General features: G+C 40.7%; 2 protein-coding genes and 1 non-coding gene across 3 annotated transcripts; all 3 read right to left on the bottom strand.

Annotated features, from left to right (window-relative positions):
• Positions 1 to 3,271: 3,271 nt before the first annotated feature.
• LOC111578399 (C-X-C chemokine receptor type 1-like) lies at positions 3,272 to 5,311 on the bottom strand. The gene is made up of 2 exons (XM_023285188.3): positions 5,161 to 5,311; positions 3,272 to 5,005 (listed from the first exon to the last, which is right to left on the bottom strand). Exons 1-2 carry the CDS (start codon positions 5,165 to 5,167, stop codon positions 3,927 to 3,929), a joined length of 1,086 nt encoding a protein of 361 aa, XP_023140956.1. The 5' UTR covers positions 5,168 to 5,311; the 3' UTR covers positions 3,272 to 3,926.
• Positions 5,312 to 8,828: 3,517 nt separating this feature from the next.
• nabp1a (nucleic acid binding protein 1a) lies at positions 8,829 to 16,586 on the bottom strand. Its single transcript, XM_023285183.3, has 6 exons — positions 15,475 to 16,586; positions 11,282 to 11,420; positions 11,104 to 11,175; positions 10,612 to 10,696; positions 10,430 to 10,499; positions 8,829 to 9,906 (listed from the first exon to the last, which is right to left on the bottom strand). The coding sequence occupies exons 1-6, from the start codon at positions 15,566 to 15,568 to the stop codon at positions 9,698 to 9,700; spliced, it is 669 nt and encodes a 222-aa protein (XP_023140951.1). The 5' UTR covers positions 15,569 to 16,586; the 3' UTR covers positions 8,829 to 9,697.
• A 521-nt stretch (positions 16,587 to 17,107) lies between these two features.
• trnas-cga (transfer RNA serine (anticodon CGA)) lies at positions 17,108 to 17,189 on the bottom strand. The gene has a single exon. It is a non-coding gene; the product is annotated as a tRNA-Ser (tRNA).
• Positions 17,190 to 17,911: the final 722 nt, after the last annotated feature.

The following is a 17,911-nucleotide window of genomic DNA, read 5'->3' as shown; positions in this document are numbered from 1 at the left end:
CCAGTTTGTGATAACCAATAAAGCTTCTTAGTCGACTGTAAATATTGGATATGATGTCTTGTAACTGTTGAAATTCAAAGAAAGTGACAAAATAAATGTATTCAATATGGAATTCGGTAGCTATACTAATAGTAGTAATAGCTAGCAATGGTTGTGTCTGTGAAAATAGTAGCTGTGGTGATAGTAGCAGCTAGTACTGGCTGTAGTAGTTGTGGTAGTAATAGTATTAGCTAGTACTGGTGATAGTAGTAGTAGCTATAGTAATAGTAGCATTAGCTAATAGTTGTGGTGGTACAAGTAGCAATAGATGCCATAGTGATAGTAGTATTAGCTTGTATAGGCAGTAGTAGTAATAGTATTAGCTAGTACTGGTGATAGTAATCGTAGTTATGGTGATAGTAGTAGCTAATACTGGTATTAGTAGAAGCAGCAGCTATAGTCATAACAGTAATAGCTAGTCATTGTAGGTGTGTAGTACTAACAGTAGCTTATAGTGCTGATAGTGATAGTAGTAGCAGCTGTCGCAATAGTAGTAATAACTGATAGTTGTAGTAATGGTAGTAGTATTAGCTAGTATTGGCTGTGTAGCAGAAAATGTGACAGTTTTTGCTGGTGCATTTAGGGCAGGGGTGGGCAATTAATTTTCACACGGGGCCACATGAGAAACTTTGACGGTTGTTAAGGGCCGGACCAATATGCTTACAGCTCTGCTCAATATATATCTCAATAAAAACAGTAAATGAAACATTACAGTGGTGCAATGAAAATGTGGAACACAGAGCACAACTATTTAATGAAATATTTAGTTTTTTCATTCAAACTATGATTGCTGCCTGCTGAGTTGCAGATATTTTTGATGGTGTGACTTCCTTCAGTGTGGGCATGTAGGTGAGAATGTTGCCCTCCAACTGGCTTGAGAGAAACTTCAGCTTTCTCATAAAAGCGGTCACCAGACTGTACATTTCATGTGCAAAGAGGCCCTCGCCTTGCAGCTTGGTATTTAGTTCATTCATTAGTGCAGTCACATCAACAGCAAAAGCAAGGTCTGCCATCCAGTCTGCATCTGAGAGCTTGATGTCCCTGCCTGTCTTCTCACAAAATTCTTGACTCTCTGCTCTCAGATCCCAAACTCGTTTAAGCACCTTGTCCAGGCTGATCCATCTGACAGCTGTTTTGCAACCAAGGTCACAATGTTCACTATCATCTCCTCCAAAAAGACAACAAACTGTCTGTAATTCAATGCTCTTGCCCTGATGAAGTTAACTACTTTAGTTACAACATCAGTCACGTGGTTGATTTTTAGCACTGACTTACACAGCACCTCCTGATGTATAATACAATGCAAAAACATCAGTTTTTGTTCTGGGTTTATTTCAGTCACTTTATCTTGCATCCGTTTCAAATGTCCAACATTTTTCCCTGTCAAATTTGGACAGCCATCAGTTGTAACACCAACACAATTCCCCCATTTTAGTCCCAGCTCTTTCATGCATGTATTTACCTCAGTGAACAAATCACTCACCGTCGTGGTTCCCTTCATTGGCTGCACAGCTGCCAGCTCCTCCGTCATCTCAAAGGTTTTCGTTAGTCCACGTACGAAGATGAGTAACTGGGCTGTGTCACGGACACCACAGCTCTCGTTCAGAGCCAAGGAGAAAACGTCAAAATCGTTCACTTTGTTGCGCAGCTGAAGCTCCAGATTTTCGGCGATGCTCTCCACCCGCCTCCTTACGGTTCGCCTGGAAAGGGCCACATTAACTAACGCTCCTTTTTTTTCCTCCGGACATATAAACGCTGCAGAGTCCACCAAACATTCTTTGACAAACGCTCCATCAGAGAATGGCTTACTGACATCCCTTTATGTGTGAGCTTTGGTAAAAAAAAATCCTTGCTGCTTTAGCAGTTTAGCTAGCAAACCTTCAGATATCCTCCCCACTCTGCATCAGTCAAATGTTTGTACTTCGCCGCCATGTTTGGTCTCGTAATGTCGATTCAGATTGTGATCCTTGAGCACCGCGATCTGTTCGCCACAAACCAGCCCACAGCTTTACCTCTGACTTCAGTGAAGAAATACTTGGAAGTCCATGTATCGTTAAAACTCTGCATTCGGAATCAATCTTTCTTTTTTGCCGTTAGCTGACATCTTCCCGGACTGAAGCTGACCAACAAACCAATCAGCGTATAAAACTTAAGCTAAGTATGGACAGCACGCACTAAAAAACGTAAGGTCGCGCGTGACCTTATAGCCTAAGGTCACGCGCGAAAAAACGGTAACTTAGCAGATCTTTCAAAATAAAAGCAGTGCAGGCGTATTGCTGGCATGTATTGTGATGATATATATTTGCGTTGACTTTTAATATTTTCCAATGACCTCATACGGGCCAGTCAGGGTCATCCGGCGGGCCGGATGTGGCCCGCGGGCCGTACGATGCCCAGGTCTGGTTTAGGGTTAGTAGTAGCTGTAATGATAGTACAATTATGTAATTATTAGTACAACTACTAACAGTATTGTTGCATTAATAGTTTCAGCGGTAGTAATAGGTGTATCAGCTTGTAGTAGCAATCGATCTTATAGGTGTAGTGGTTGTATTTGCAAATTAGTAACACTACTATTAGCTGTAGTCATAAGATTATTAGCTTGTAAATAGTGGTATTAAATGGTAGTAAACATTGTTTAAGATATACAAATTTGGAAGCTCCTCTTGAAAAGTAGCCAACTGTAACAATTTAAATATATTATCCCTACTGCAAAATCCACAATACAGTTGAATGTTTTCTGTCTGCATGTGTGCATTGACCTTTTTTTTGTACTTTGTTGAAAATGGAATCAGTTTTCCTGTTAAATATCAAATACATGACTGACTGTTACTTTGTGTCCACAATATACAACAGAGACTTCAACATACTTGAATCATCCGACTGTTCTGATTTTCTACTTGAATAACCCGACTGTTCTGATTTTAGACTGACTTTGTGAGGCTAAATTAAACTACAGTAAAAAGACTTCTTCTATTCAATAAGTTTCGGTGCCTGTCAGTGGCACTTCTCAGAGATAATTCTGTAATCAAGAGGGAGAGACTATTTCCTCATTGACCTCTTTTTTGCAAATTCCTGAGGTTTTGCTGACGCAGTCATCAAAACTTCTGTCCCCCCCAAACAAGCTGTGAGGTTGCAACAAACAAAAACAAACCTTCTGAGAAACCGTCCATTTCAAAAGAGAAATATGAAGTGACTCTGTGGTGTTATATTAATCACAAACTAAAGAGCAAAGTGGATGTTTTTTGTGATTTATTATTAAACTTTAATGATAATTTCAACTATACAGACACTTCAAATTGTTTTGCATGCGAATGACAGCCAGCTGTCTTGAAAAATGATTGTAATACATCATTACTGTAAAAAAAATATACATATTTGGAGTTCAACATGGTACATGTTATTTTTATTTTTATGCTGCAGTTTAGGCATCTTGAGCTTGAAGTACAAAAAAAGGAGAGTAATAGTGGTCTGTAAATTTGTATCATACACAGTCTAAACGACTGCGCAGAGGCCAAATATTTCACCACCTAACACTGACTTGTATTTCAAAGTCTGAAGCATTTCCCACCTGCATGTCAAAGTGTTCATCAACAGTTGTGACATAATGTCATTGTGTTGAAATATTTTGACACTTGAAATTTTATTTTGTCAGACAGGTTTTTCACAGTTTCCTCAAAACTAGAAATGGCTAAGTAAAGAGAGGGGATTTCAATAGCTCACAACAAATGGTTAAAGCTTAACATTAAGCAGCATTTTTCTGCTATAAACTGGAAAGCTAAGTTAAATAAGATTATAAAGAAGAACAAAGCATTAAAAACTCTTTACAAACTTGCAACACAATAGTAAAAATATGTACAATACTTTTTGATAGTGGCCATTTGGTGGTCTCACATGAATGTGGATGTGATTTCTGATGACAGCGAAGATCTACTGCTTCTCGACACCGATGCTCTTTCCACAAGGCCTGTCTTCATCATCATCTGCAAGAACCTCTTCCTGAATTTCTCACCAACAAACGCATACAGCACTGGGTTTACACAGCTGTGAAGCAGGGCCAGACTCTGGGTAGCAAACATAGCCCGGTCCACTGCCAACCTCGCAGGACACTGGTAGGGCACTATCTTTGCCCTGATAAACGTGTCTGCCAGCACTGCAATGTGGTACGGAGTCCAACAAAGCAGGAAGGCCACGACCACGAACACGATCACTCTCATGGCACGTTGCCGCTGAAACCCCCCACGGATGTGAAGGAGGCGCTGGATAGTTGTTCCATAACAGGGGAGCATAATGGCCAAGGGGATAAAAAAACCCAATGCATGGCGAAAAATTCTGGTGGCCAGCCTCCACTCGTTAGCACTGTTGGCATCATATTGTTCAGCACACACTATGTGACTGGAGTTTTGAGACGAAAAAGAAGAACTGAAGAAACCTGGCAGGGACAGAAACGCTCCAACAGCCCAGACAGCAGCACAAACTCCCCAGCTGACCAGCTGTCGGTTGGCCTTGCGGGCCTCCATAGCTCGTACAATCACCATGTAACGGTCTATACTGATGCACGTCAGGAAGAGAATGCTGGAGTAGAAGCTCAGCTCTTGGAGGATAGTAACTACTTTGCACATGGCGTCTCCAAACACCCAGCCCTGTGTAACAGAGGTGGCCCAGAATGGGAGGGTAATGGCCAGTAGGAGGTCTGCAATTACCAGGTGAAGAAGGTAGAGGTCAGATGGAGGCAGGGACTGCTTGCTATGACTGATCACCAGTCCCACGACCAGATTTCCAGGTATTGCCAACAGAAAGATCAGGATGTAAAATATACAGACAACAACCATCACAGCATCTGGGATGGAGAAGGTGCTGCACGGCTGGGTGGCAGGGTCGACGTAAAACTCACTTGAGTCATTGTAAGTGAAGTTGAGCGCGTCATAAATAGAGCTAAAGTCAAAGGAAAAGGCAGACGAGTTTGGATCTGAGGACAAAAATCAAGATTAAATATCAGATTAATTTCATAATACATAACTGTGTGAAGTATTTTGGGCTACAATGCTATGGATATGTTTAAGACATCAAACAATCAATGTAAATTATTATGTAAATTATTATTCTGTGGATGAAAGAACTCACCAGTCATTGTGGTGTCTTCGCTGAACTTCTGAGTATGGCATAGTGAGTATGTCACAAGGAGACAAGGAACAAACTGTATTTCTCTACACCCCTCCCACCAGGCTTATTTTCCTGTTTGCTTCATAAATGTACATTATGATTTGCTCAAGAGGAAGGTGTTTCCTGTCCCATTTGATTTATGTAGAGGATGCTACCATACCCTTATATCTATTCACATTTCATGTTTTTTTAATCATGATTTTTATTTTCTGTCTTTTTTAAGTGTGTATTTTTGTTGATACATTGTTACCAATCATTTTGTATAGTCATTGTTAGGTTATTCCTGGACCACAATACTTCCCCCAAAACAAACCCGGTCCAGTATCTGATTCATTGGTGTCATGAGATCTGCTGTCACACTACATGAAAAATTGAAAGAGAAACTATTAGTTCATAAGATCTTGAATTCAAAACAAATGCTGTAAGGATGAAGTAGATATTGAAAATGCCAATGTGTCAATGTCATATCAGGTTTGTTTGTTTGTTTTTTAAAGATGTTTGCAGTTTTTGATGCCCTTTATTTTTTAGACAGTATATATACACACTACCGTTGAAAAGTTTGGGGTCACTTACAAATGTTATTTTTTGAAAGACAAGCATTTTTTTTCAATGAAGATAACATTAACTTAATCAGAAATACAGTCTGTTAATGTGGTAAATGACTATTCTAGCTGGAAACGGCTGATTTTTAATGGAAAATATTCATAGAGGTACAGAGGCCCATTTCCAGCAACCATCACTCCTGTGTTCTAATGATACATTGTGTTAGCTAATGGTGTTGAAAGGCCAAGTGATGATTAGAAAACCCTTGTGCAATTATGTTAGCACATGAATAAAAATGTCAGTTTTCATGGAAAACATGAAATGGCCTGGGTGACCCCAAACTTGTGAATGGTAGTGCATATATTAACTTAATTATTTTTTCTAATTTGGTCAGTCTCTATGTGGGCCTCTATCAGCCCAGTACAATTCTAAATGTCATAAACCGCATGATGGAGAGGCAGTTCTGACTGACCTGACCGCCGCTGCTGAGAGGAAGTTCCCAGCTCATGACATGCATCTTTGTTGACACATGAGCGTCTAGCATCACATTTCCTGCCACACTTCTCATGTGTTTCAACTTCCAGTGTCACAAGTACGGTGCTTTTCTGCTAATCGGTAGTGGAAGTACATAAACATATTTTGAACATATGATTTATAGCCATGTGGTATTGTGGAAAAAAGCAGCAAAGACAAAAAGCAAAACAAAACAAAATGTTCAAATGAATGTAATTGTGGAAAAAGGGCATTCTGACCTGATTTTCACCTCTGCTGGAGGATCTCAATCTGTACTCAGACTCGAAATTAGGACACTGGAGATACAATCTGAGGCCAACACCCTTAAAATAAATCACTACTTTTTTTAACTTCTAAAACCGACAGGTAACCATTGGATGGATGCAAAAATTGCTGTGACGTGCATTCTTTCATTGGATTTAGTGAGTAGTCTTGCTGCAGAATGTTAGACCAGGTGAAGTTTGAAAACAGCGAGCAGAGCGTTTAATTGGGATGTAAGGTAAACATAGGTGGTCTTTGTTAAATATTATGAAGGTGCAAGAAAAAGCAAGATTGAGGAACAGATTTACCCCTAAAATGAAATTTGTTATCAAAGGTAACACTTGAATTCTCATTGAAAGAGTCTGGACCTAATATCCTCTGATTTATGGGGGTTTTGCTTGAAGAAGGTTGTGAGAAAACCATCTTGCAACATCTGTAAGATGTTAGAGGGTGGCACAGTGATGCAAGCAAACATGATGGTCAGCTGGGGCTTTTCTGTTTGTATGTTCTCTGTGCCTGCATGGGTGCAAAGAAATACATGGTTGGTTGACTATGAGTGACTGTGACTGGCAACGTGGACAGACTGTATCCTGCATCTCCCCAGACGTCAGCTGGGATGGACTCCAGCCCCCCTGCAACCCTCTACAGGATAACTCAGGTATAGCTAATAGATGGACTGAAGATGGGATTATGTTTTGCCTTGTTTTGTTATGTCGCTGTAGTTAAATGAGAAATAGATCTGAGGGAGTGGAGGAAATTACAACTTTGAATATGCGCGACAAATTTGCTATAGACAGATAAAACCAACCTCAACCCAAAACTATACCTTATATGCCTACTAGATGTTTAAGACAATTATTCAAAACGGCAGTGTCAACTGCATTGAATGATCGAATAAGATCCATAGCAATATAAAACGTTTGGTCACAGAATATCATTAAAGACCCAGAAGTGCTCCTCTGTGATGTGGCTCACTCTGAAATGATTCAAAGAGCCTGTTGCCATTTATACAATCAATGATCAGCTCAGTAACCACTTTGTTCTAAGACCTCGCTTAAAAAGGGAAGTTTAGAAATTGAGCAGAGGTTATTATAAACAGACGGGTCAAAGGGTTGGCTTTCTGAGAAATGGTTGAACTACAGCTGACTTTAAATATTCAGGCATTTACCCAGATGAGATTAAGGATTTCTTTAAAGAGGTAGAGGTAGGAGTGAAAGAATGTCTACTGAACAAGACGATAATTCAATTTTAGTAATAATATTGTTAAGATGTGTGGTAGTTATTAAGGATATAAATAATGGAGTAATTGCTTTCCTGACCACCTCAACCTTATTTGAGAAAAAAAATCTAATAATTCCTCAAATTTATCATCTTAAAGCTCAATAAGTAGTTTGAGGTGCCAAAGAGGCAATGAGTCTTACCTCTGTTATGCTATTAGATCAGAGAAATACTTAACATGCAAACTTTAGAGATCTCACATCCTTGTGAAGCTGTGTGTCCTTTTAGATTTCACATTATGACTGGCTTCTAGAAAGCATGAGAGAAAACTGTTCCCATATAAAGCTCTATTTCAGTCTTAATGCTCATGTAGCTGAAGCGGCTCACAGATGAATCAGTATGACAGATGGTTTCATTTCAGATGAGCCCTACTTGGCCACTTCTGTCCACTCCAAAATGCTGTTCCATTTATGCCTGCACAAGAAGAACATGGTTTCATGCAAGTAAGATTCCTTCTTGCAATTTGAAATGTAGTTCATACGTGCACTCATCGAATTTGAACAGCATCTTTGCCCTCTGACGCACTCAACGGGAAGAAAAAGTGCGTCAAAAGTGAAATGGAGCAACTTTCACATCTAGAGGCCAGAAGGTTTAGGTGCTTGGTGCAACAAAGGATGTGAAGAAACAAGTGGTTTTCATGTATGCAATGTATTGCTTCAAAGTGGAATAATTAATGCACGGGTAAACAGTACACAACTCAGATACAGCACGTATGTTCCCAAAATAACAAATGGTAGTTTATTTTTCTAGCCACTAGATGGTGTTGTACAACGAGCTGATATTGGATGAGAGGGTGGCAGCAGTATGAGGCTCTGAATGTAGTAGTGGCAGTTCACAGCATGATGGGGTTTAGTGGTGACTTGTATTCAAATCCCCACACACTGATCTCATGTTGGGGTATGACTGTGGTGAAACTGTGTGCATCTGAGGGAAAACAGATTTCAACAATGACAACCAAAGAATAAGCCTTTACATCTTTGAATGTAAAAGGTTTGAATTGATTTTGCCATATACAAGGCAGCTTAAGCGCAGGATGAGCAACATGACATTTTATTGACATTAATAGTAATTTAAGTTCTCAGACTACAGAAAACAAAAAGTGGCAGCAAAAGTACTCTAAATTTATTGGTGAACCGTTCTGCCAGTATTTAAGTGGTCCCACCTTGATAAAAGGTACAGTTGATGGCAAACAAGAAAAACATGTCTCAAGAAAAAGAACTGTTTCATATCGATCTACCTACCTACCTACCTATCAGTAAAAATTCAAAACTAACACCTTTCCTTTCACAGAGTCACTTCGGATACAGTTTGGTTAAAAGAGGGAAGACCCTTTGAAGAATTTCCCTCGGGCATTCAGTCCAAAAACTCATTTTCACCAACTTAAGGCCTTTTCCACAATTAAACAAAAGCAGAAATTGATTTCCTGATTTAAATGACAGCCAAGCCTCAACATAAATTAAGAGAAGAAAGTGCATCAAGTGTTCAAGTAGGGTGTATAGTTTGAAAGAAAATAAGAGGGGTAGGGGTTTGGTTGGTGTGCAGGGGAGGTAACACTGGCACAGAAGTGGCAATTTGAAGTGAGATTTACAGGACAAGGGTTTAGACTGAGAAGCTGACCATAACAACCACCAGGTCTCATCTATGCAAGAATCTTGATAGTGCATCAAGTGGTAGATCATAATCACACTGTGCTGCTTACTGAGAGCATTAGTACTCGCACTATGCATAACAAACAACATTTGACTATGTTAGCCTGTATAAAAATTATGCATGTAGTCCCCAACTTAATTTATTTTGAAAGCCAACATGGGCTGTTGTGGAGGAGGAGTGGGAAGGTTAAAAAAGGGCAGGGGGAAATGGGGATGTCCGTAGTTTTCTCACACGATCCCCCCCAACCCCAATTTCATCTTTTGGCACGTCGTGGATCCCTGCCGTTGCTAATGGTAACTGAGGACTTTGTGGCTGTTGGTGGTCCAGCAGCAGTAACCGGGGGTGCTCCATTTCCAGGTGACCGGCCATTGGGCCGCCCAACGTTCCCAAATGCGGGGTCACGAGGCGCACCGGATGGTGGGTTGTTGTTGTTGTTGGCAAATGGTGGCATGGCACCGTTACCTGTGTGAGGAGAGATGCAAGTAAGTCGTCACTCAAAAGTTTCAACTTAAGATATTTCCACTTTCAGAAGTTTTTAAATTTTTTTTGGAAACCAAAAGTTTGTGAAGCAAAGATGTAAATTAACAATCGCTGCTTTGAATTCAAGGTCCTCAGTGTAGTGCAGAATGACTCAATGACACTGCCAAGGCTTACTGAAACACTTCTTTTGGACAAATATTTTTAAAAGAAATTCGGAACACACAAAAGCTTCATCCACTGATAAGTCAAACTCTCTTTTTTGAAAAACCCTATTGTGCCTACTATTCACATTACAGACTGTCAATGTTCATATTTAATTTTTTTTAAAAGTTCATTTAGTTTGATTTGTTGAATCATAATTTATCAATGCAAACAGTTAACTTGTCAAGATCTTTTTTGCGATACTACAGTTGTTACTTTGCACTAACGCCACTGAAATGCACTATTGTACATGACACTTTGCTCCTACTAGTGCAGTCATATGCATGCAGAAAAATATACTCACCTGGTGGGGCAGGTGTACCTGAATTCTGATTGGGTGGAGAGTTTCCTCTCTGGTTCTGGTCAGGCTTACCCTGTTAGAAGAAAAGAATGTCACCTTTAACAGAGCTGCACTGTTATGAATAATCTCCATTCACTCACTACAAGGGAGATGACACAGAGGACACGTTTTGAATGGCAACTTACAGACTTGTTTTGCTGGTTCGCTTGGGCTAGCAGCTCTGGGTTTGGTTCACTGAAGTTGGGCACTTCTGAATACACCATGCAGAACCTAGGAACACCATCATATTTTAACATGGCATTTAAAGATCTGTAAGGACATATTTGGTAGGATTTGACATTTCAGTCATTAGTTCAGTAGACAATTTCTTTCTTTCACAAAAAGAAAATTTGATTTTACACAGGAGGCAGCACACTGTAAAAGCCACAGTAGGACATGTGTCAATATGATATATGGGAATAAAAAGTTTAGAAAATACATAGTTTTTTTTTTTTTTAATTACTAATGAATTAAATCAACGTGTTCTTAAGCTGTGTTTTCAAACCAACTTGTTAGTGTCACTTCACAAAATGCTCAGGCCTTCTATAATGGCTGAGCAGGGGAAATATGGCAACCAGAATACCAAGAGGGACAAGTACTTTACTTAAGTATAAATAGATATATGGCCAGCTACTCACTCTCCAATCTTCTGGAGGTCTCCTCCTCTTCCAGTGTACAGGGTCAGGCAGCCTTTCCACATGGATGCATAGCTGCCACAGAAATCACACGTTTAAGTCATGCAAACAAATAATTTTGTGAACATTACCGACTTAAAAATTAAGAAGACTCCGTTATCAAGCAGACAAACAATCCTACCCTCTGGTTAGCTTGATGATGTCCCCTGGCTGGATAAGGCTGCCGAGTTCATCCCAAACAGAGATTGCTATGCTCCCGCTCTTGTCTGCTACCTTGCATGAGCGCACCTCATGGCCATCCTTCGTTTTAGTCACTCGTCCTGACATAACAAAAGTATAAAGGATAAGTTAGACAAGACAGCAAACGTATTTAAAACACCTCTCATCGGGGTCAAATTGATAACTTGTAGATGGACAAATTCATTTAAAAAGCAAAGCCCTGTTGACGGTATTTCTCCTGTGATTTAGGTGGAGAAAAATGCAGCAGCGCCGAGATCCCAAAATGGCTTTTGCCATATGGCAACGGCTTTTGCCATATGGCGAAATGGCTTGCCATATGGCAACGGCTTTTGCCATATGGCAAAATGGCTTGCCATATGGCAACGGCTTTTGCCATATGGCAAAATGGCTTGCCATATGGCAACGGCTTTTGCCATATGGCAACGGCTTTTGCCATATGGCAAAATGGCTTGCCATATGGCAATGGCTTTTGCCATATGGCAACGGCTTTTGCCATATGGCAAAATGGCTTGCCATATGGCAATGGCTTTTGCCATATGGCAACGGCTTTTGCCATATGGCAATTAAAACTGTTACAGTTGCATGTCATTTCCTTGTACGGAAACCAAACAAATCAATCAACACTGTTTCTTAGATGAGTGGCAGCTTGCAGAGGACGTCTGCTGCACTGCACTGCTGCACTGCAGTGGGGTTTTCGTTCTCGTTTTATTTTTGTGTACTTGTATACTAAGAGGTAGGAATCTTGAATCTTGAAGTGTGTGTGGCAACCAGTCATGACAGACAACAGCAAGATTCAAATGCTAATTAGGGCCATTCACACTTCTGCTGATGTGTGAAACCCTCACCTCCATCCCTGAAGAACCGGTTCTGCCAGTTTAAGGCACAGCTGAAGTTCTCGAAATCTGTCTCTCATGCTGCGTTGAATCTCAGAACAATGAATAGCAATGATGTAATGATCAAGACCAACAGAGTGTCAGAGTGACAATTTAAAAGCTGAAGTCAAGGATCTCACTTTCTGTAACTTTACTTGAAGGTATTTCTGTAGAAACATAGAATAATTAAAGTGAGAAAAACAAGGCAAATTATATACACGTTTATATACACATTTCTGCTCGAATTTGCAACAAAGGAGAAATATCTATCCACAGTTTAAAACATTCTCATATTTAAGAGAAATGTAGCACTTTAATCAATAATCCAATGATTGTCATTGGAAATACGCACTGACATTACAGTGTGACAAAACTGAGTATGTGCCCCTGGTTTGCACAACAACCTCCATGGCCCTCCCACCTCTAATGGATCTGGTACCACTGGTATATGTGTTATATATGCCATGATATATATATATATATATATATATATGGCATGCCGTTTAGGAAATTATATATATATATATATATAAAATCTAGAATTCTGAATATATTGAATGAAAGTCGGAATATATTGAATGAAAGTGTTCAGACTTTCATTCCATATATTCAGATTCTCATTCCATATATTCAGAGTTTCATTCAATATATTCAGAGTTTCATTCAATATATTCGGATTTTCTTTTCATTCCATATATTCAGACTTTCATTCCATATATTCCGACTTTCATTATATATATTCCGACTTTCATTCTATATATATATATATATATATATATATATATATATATATATATACATATAGCTATCACATGTAATAGCCATTACAGGCGAGGGAGGGATGTACACAGTACATCCCTCCCTCAGCTGATGCGACTGCAGCCTGTGAACTCATCCACATTGAAGCGTCCCAGCTGCAAACATCTCACCCTCAGTCTCTTATCATCATCTCAGGAGACTTTAATCATGCATCGCTCTCTGCCACTCTCCCCACGTTCACCCAGTACGTGACCTGCCATACCAGACACAATAAAACCCTGGACCTGCTGTATGCAAACATCAAGGATGCATACAGCTCCTCCCCCCGCTGGGCCACTCAGATCACAACCTGGTGAGACTGCAGCCCATTTACATACCTATGGTGAAGAAACAACCCCCCACCATCAGGTATGTGAAGAAGTGGTCTGACGAGGCCACTGAGGTGCTGCAGGACTGCTTTGAGACCACAGACTGGGATGTGCTGTGTGGTCCACATGGGGAGGACATTGATTCACTGACTGACACTATTACGGACTACATTAAATTCTGTGCAGAGAACATCGTACCGACCAGGAAAGTACTGTGTTTCTCTAACAGCAAACCCTGGGTGTCCCTGGAACTGAAGGCCCTGCTGAAGGAGAAAAGGAGGGTTTTTGGATCTGGGGACAAAGAGGAGCTGAGGAGGGTGCAGAAGGAGATAAAGACGAAGATCAAGGCGGACAAGGCCAGCTACAGGACCAAGATGGAATCTTACCTGCAGGACAATAACACAAGGGAGGTCTGGAGAGACCTGAGATCCATCTCTGGTTCCAGCAGAGGCCATGAGAGGGGAGCTGCAGCAGGAGGCCGGGAGTGGATCAATGAGCTGAATCTGTTCTTTAAGAGATTTGACTCTGCTCCCACTCCTCCCCCCTCTCATCAAAGCACCGACCAGCCAACTCCTTCTTCACACCTCAGCTCTCTACCACCAACACCACCACCTCTCCTCCATCCTCCACCACCTCCGGACTCTACATACAGCCCCATCACCCCTCCTTGTCTCACCCCCCACCACCACCATCACCCCTCCCCCTGCCACCCTCCTAAATATTATTACTACTGTTCTATTATTATTTTATTTCTACTACTACGTCTATTGCTACATAAACTGCTGTAACAATGTGAATTTCCCCTGGCGTGGGGAGAAATAAAGGACTTATATATATTGCCATGTGGCAAAACCTAAATGCCAGATGGCAAACCAGAAATGCCATGTGGCAAAATGAAATGCCAGATGGCAAACCAGAAATGCCATGTGGCAAAATGAAATGCCAGATGGCAAACCAGAAATGCCATGTGGCAAAAGGAAATGCCATGTGGCAAAACCGAAATGCCAGATGGCAAACCAGAAGTGCCATGTGGCAAGACCGAAATGCCAGATGGCAAAAATGCAACGGCACATGGCAAACCTGAAACGGTATATGGCAAGGATGATGGCGTGTGGCACTGTATTCCACTGGTAATGGCGTATATAATGTCACTGGTCACAATCAACCCTGTGGCGGTGGTGGATAAGTAGAGGAATTAAAAATGGCGTGTACTGAGTTTCAATTCTGAGTCATCTCTCTGCAATCTCTCATCTTTCACCTAAGAAACCTCTAAAACTGTGTCATTGTTGACATGGAAAAATACACCAACGACGCCCCCTACTGGCAGATATCTGACCGTGTGAAAGAAGCACAGTTTTTTCATACAGCGGATATTTCAGTGAAAAAATAAGTATCATCTGTACATACACGCAAGGCCTGTCCCTGCCTTTATTAGTAATATTATTACTACCAATCGCTGTAGAATTGGTAGATGTGGTGCAAACTGTGTGGCTTATATTTCACAAGTGAAACTGTATATGGCTGATTTCAAAATTAAAAGAATGTCTTTATGACCCTTGGAAATGACATGCAACTGTAACAGTTTTAATATAGCGCTATTAATAATGTACAGTCGTTCATAAAAAAACAAAAGTGCAAGCATACGTCTTGCGATTGCACACACACACACACACACACACACACACACACACACACACACACACACACACACACACACACACACACACACACACAGTATATACAGTGTATAGACTATTAGGGCATATGGCCGGTTAAGGCTAGGCTGGCTCCGGTGTCTAACACGGTTAGCCTAGCCACCTAACACGGCCTGTGACGTTACGGTACTCATCGGCGGTCATACGTGTACAGACGTCAGTGTGAGAAACATAAAAAATATAGTAAACCTAAATCGCACTGCACGTGAATCAAAAGCACATTGCATGACAGTATTTTGTGACTAGCGTCAACAATGATTAGTCACACAATTTCGCCATATACCAATCCTGAGTCTGTCATAAGCCACTGCTGAATGCCATATGGCAAAACCGCTCGGCCATATGTTGCGGTCGCTTTAAGAAAGAGAACACGAGTTGACTGGGGACAGACTGCTTTAGCCTCCCAGTGCAACTACTTACCTATTTCCAAAACGATGAACACAATATTCAAATTTTTCGACCCAGGCTTCACATCCTTAATCAAAAACAAGGCCTCGTTTGCTGGGGCTGCCATTGTTAAGTTCGAGAAAAAAAAAATCACTATTGGTTCCCTTCCTGTCACTTGCTCAGCAGCTATGAGTGCGGGCTGTCGTTACTTTGTAATGGGTTGCTATAGCGCTAGCTTTAGCCCAGCTAATCAATTAGCCTGTTAGCCGAACGTCAACTAAACCCCACTTCACTCACTGTAACTTTCCCTTAACTGTTTTTAACGTTACAAACAACGCTCAGCTTCTCCGGAAATCGACTACATTCGAGTTAATGCTATAAACGGTCGTGACAGTGGACGTAAGAGCTGAAAGATAACTGCCCTTTTCACTACTAACTAACACTAGCAGGAGGACTAAATTTGGTAGCTTGATAGCTATGCTAAGGAACACTTCGCTAAATATTTGCTAGGTCGTAGTCAGCTACCTTCTTCTAATTTGAAGAAACGAGTCTCTGGGCATCTCGCTTTCAACGATTATCGCCATAATGGCAGCTTCATTCTTCACATAGCAGTAGTTAACGTGAAAAGCGTACTAATGTAGCTGGTTACGATTTAACGATGCAATTGGCCAAGCTACCTAAATCTGATAAAACAGTGCCAATCCTGGCTGACAAATCCAGTCTCGCTGTCCAGTCTGAACTGTTTGTTTAACGAATACCACTCAAACGACTCAAAGTATGACTACAGCTTGACACATTGTCTGTACTGCCAACTATTTTGGAGATAAGAACATTCTCCGACAACTCAATTTGGCGTTAATGCTTTCAACCCTATCCGCCTCTTTTCCTTTGTGTGGCTCTTGTAAGTATAAGGAACTGGTAGCTTTGTTAGCGCGCAGTCTGGCCAAATGCTTTGTTACACGACTAGTGTGTCTGTATCTATCTGTGTTCCCCTACACCGTTTCTGTTATTCGAAAAGCCATATATTAGATGTCCTGATTATATCTAAACGATACTAAAGCTCCAAATCGCTATTTAAAAGTCAGTACTAGCTGTTCACTACGGTTTACCCTACTTCAACAATGCCCCAAAAACTACGTCAACATCGACTGCCGGTGCATTTTATCCATCCCGGCCAGTTCCATGATTGTACGTGGAGAAGGGGTATACCGGTAGAAATTTCTTTTGGTGTGTTCTTGTACAGACAAGTCGAAAGATAAAGACAAAACAGACAAATCATCTATTGTTGTAAATACATTTCAGTCACAAACGTAAGCAGACAATGTGCTAGAGCTGTTTAAAGTTAAGAAAGAAAGCAGTTGGTTTGTACCAAATGGACTTCGCTCCCAAACAACGCGAGATGAGAGCAAACGGGAGCGTTTTAACGACTAAAGTGATGGTGTTATTTTTGAACTCACGATTTTAATCACTTTAGGTCATTTCGATTAGCAGTGACTGCTGTCATCAAACGTATGTGTGACCACAGAAAAGTTACAGTGCAGAATATGATAGTACAGCAGTTGTGTGATTGTGTAAAACGCCTTCACTACGGTGCATTTTTATAACTGTATCGGGTTTAACTTGTGGTATTGTTTCGTGATGTGTGCACGTCAAGCAAAAAGATGATCGTCACGAACAGGATTCGAACCTGTGCGGGGAAACCCCATTGGATTTCGAGTCCAACGCCTTAACCTCTCGGCCACCGTGACTATACAAACTAATATGGCGCCTAGCACTGTTTTTAACGATATACATAACTGAAAGCCATTTTTGGGTTCTGTAGATATTATTTGAATAAAATGTCACGAACAAATGTTTGCATCTGTGTCCTGCATAGATAAAGCTGTGAAATCGACAATGACGATGTGTAGTGCAGTGGAAGAAACGCAGGGTGTTGGCGCAAGTTCGGACATAGGAGGGAGACAAACACCATCTTTAACACCCACGGACATGGAAATAATATATATCCTCATTGAAAGGATGCCTAACTCATCTTTAAATACTGTGCCATTAAACAGAGGGTTTGATCTATGCACTTACATTGATAGGCGTCGTTTTATGGCAGGGTTTACAACTGGATGCATTCTAATAAGTGAAAAAAGTTTCGTCACCTCATTTCTTGTTAAATTCCCACTTGCATCAAAGATAGTCCCCGTGCAAATCCGTTTCAGTTGGACAATGTACACGGTGAAAGTGTTTCTCTGATATAAAGCTCTTATTTTGCTCTTACTGGTGCATGATAACAGAAACTGGATAACTAACAAAGCTTATTTTTCAGCCAGCTGGCCAAGACTAACCTTTTCTTTTGATACAAAAGGTCTCTAATTCTTAAAATTAACCACCTGCTAGGAGAACGACTGTGTTTGTAAATGAAAGCCTGTATTCAGGGAGTTTAGTGATACTGTAGCTGTCCATCACAAGAAACCTGAGT

Source organism: Amphiprion ocellaris, chromosome 11 (assembly GCF_022539595.1).
Source record: "Amphiprion ocellaris isolate individual 3 ecotype Okinawa chromosome 11, ASM2253959v1, whole genome shotgun sequence".
Classification (NCBI taxonomy): Eukaryota; Metazoa; Chordata; class Actinopteri; family Pomacentridae; genus Amphiprion; species Amphiprion ocellaris.
This window is presented reverse-complemented; position numbering and strand designations above follow the sequence as displayed.

Excerpts from the sequence above, each read along its gene's own strand:
- nabp1a (XM_023285183.3), bottom strand. The coding sequence starts at position 15,568 with ATGGCAGCCCCAGCAAACGAGGCCTTGTTTTTGATTAAGGATGTGAAG. Across the intron at positions 10,697-11,103 it reads GACCTCCAGAAGATTGGAGA|GTTCTGCATGGTGTATTCAG; the intron begins GTGAGTAGCTGG and ends TGGTGTTCCTAG. Across the intron at positions 10,500-10,611 it reads CGAACCAGCAAAACAAGTCT|GGTAAGCCTGACCAGAACCA; the intron begins GTAAGTTGCCAT and ends TTCTTCTAACAG.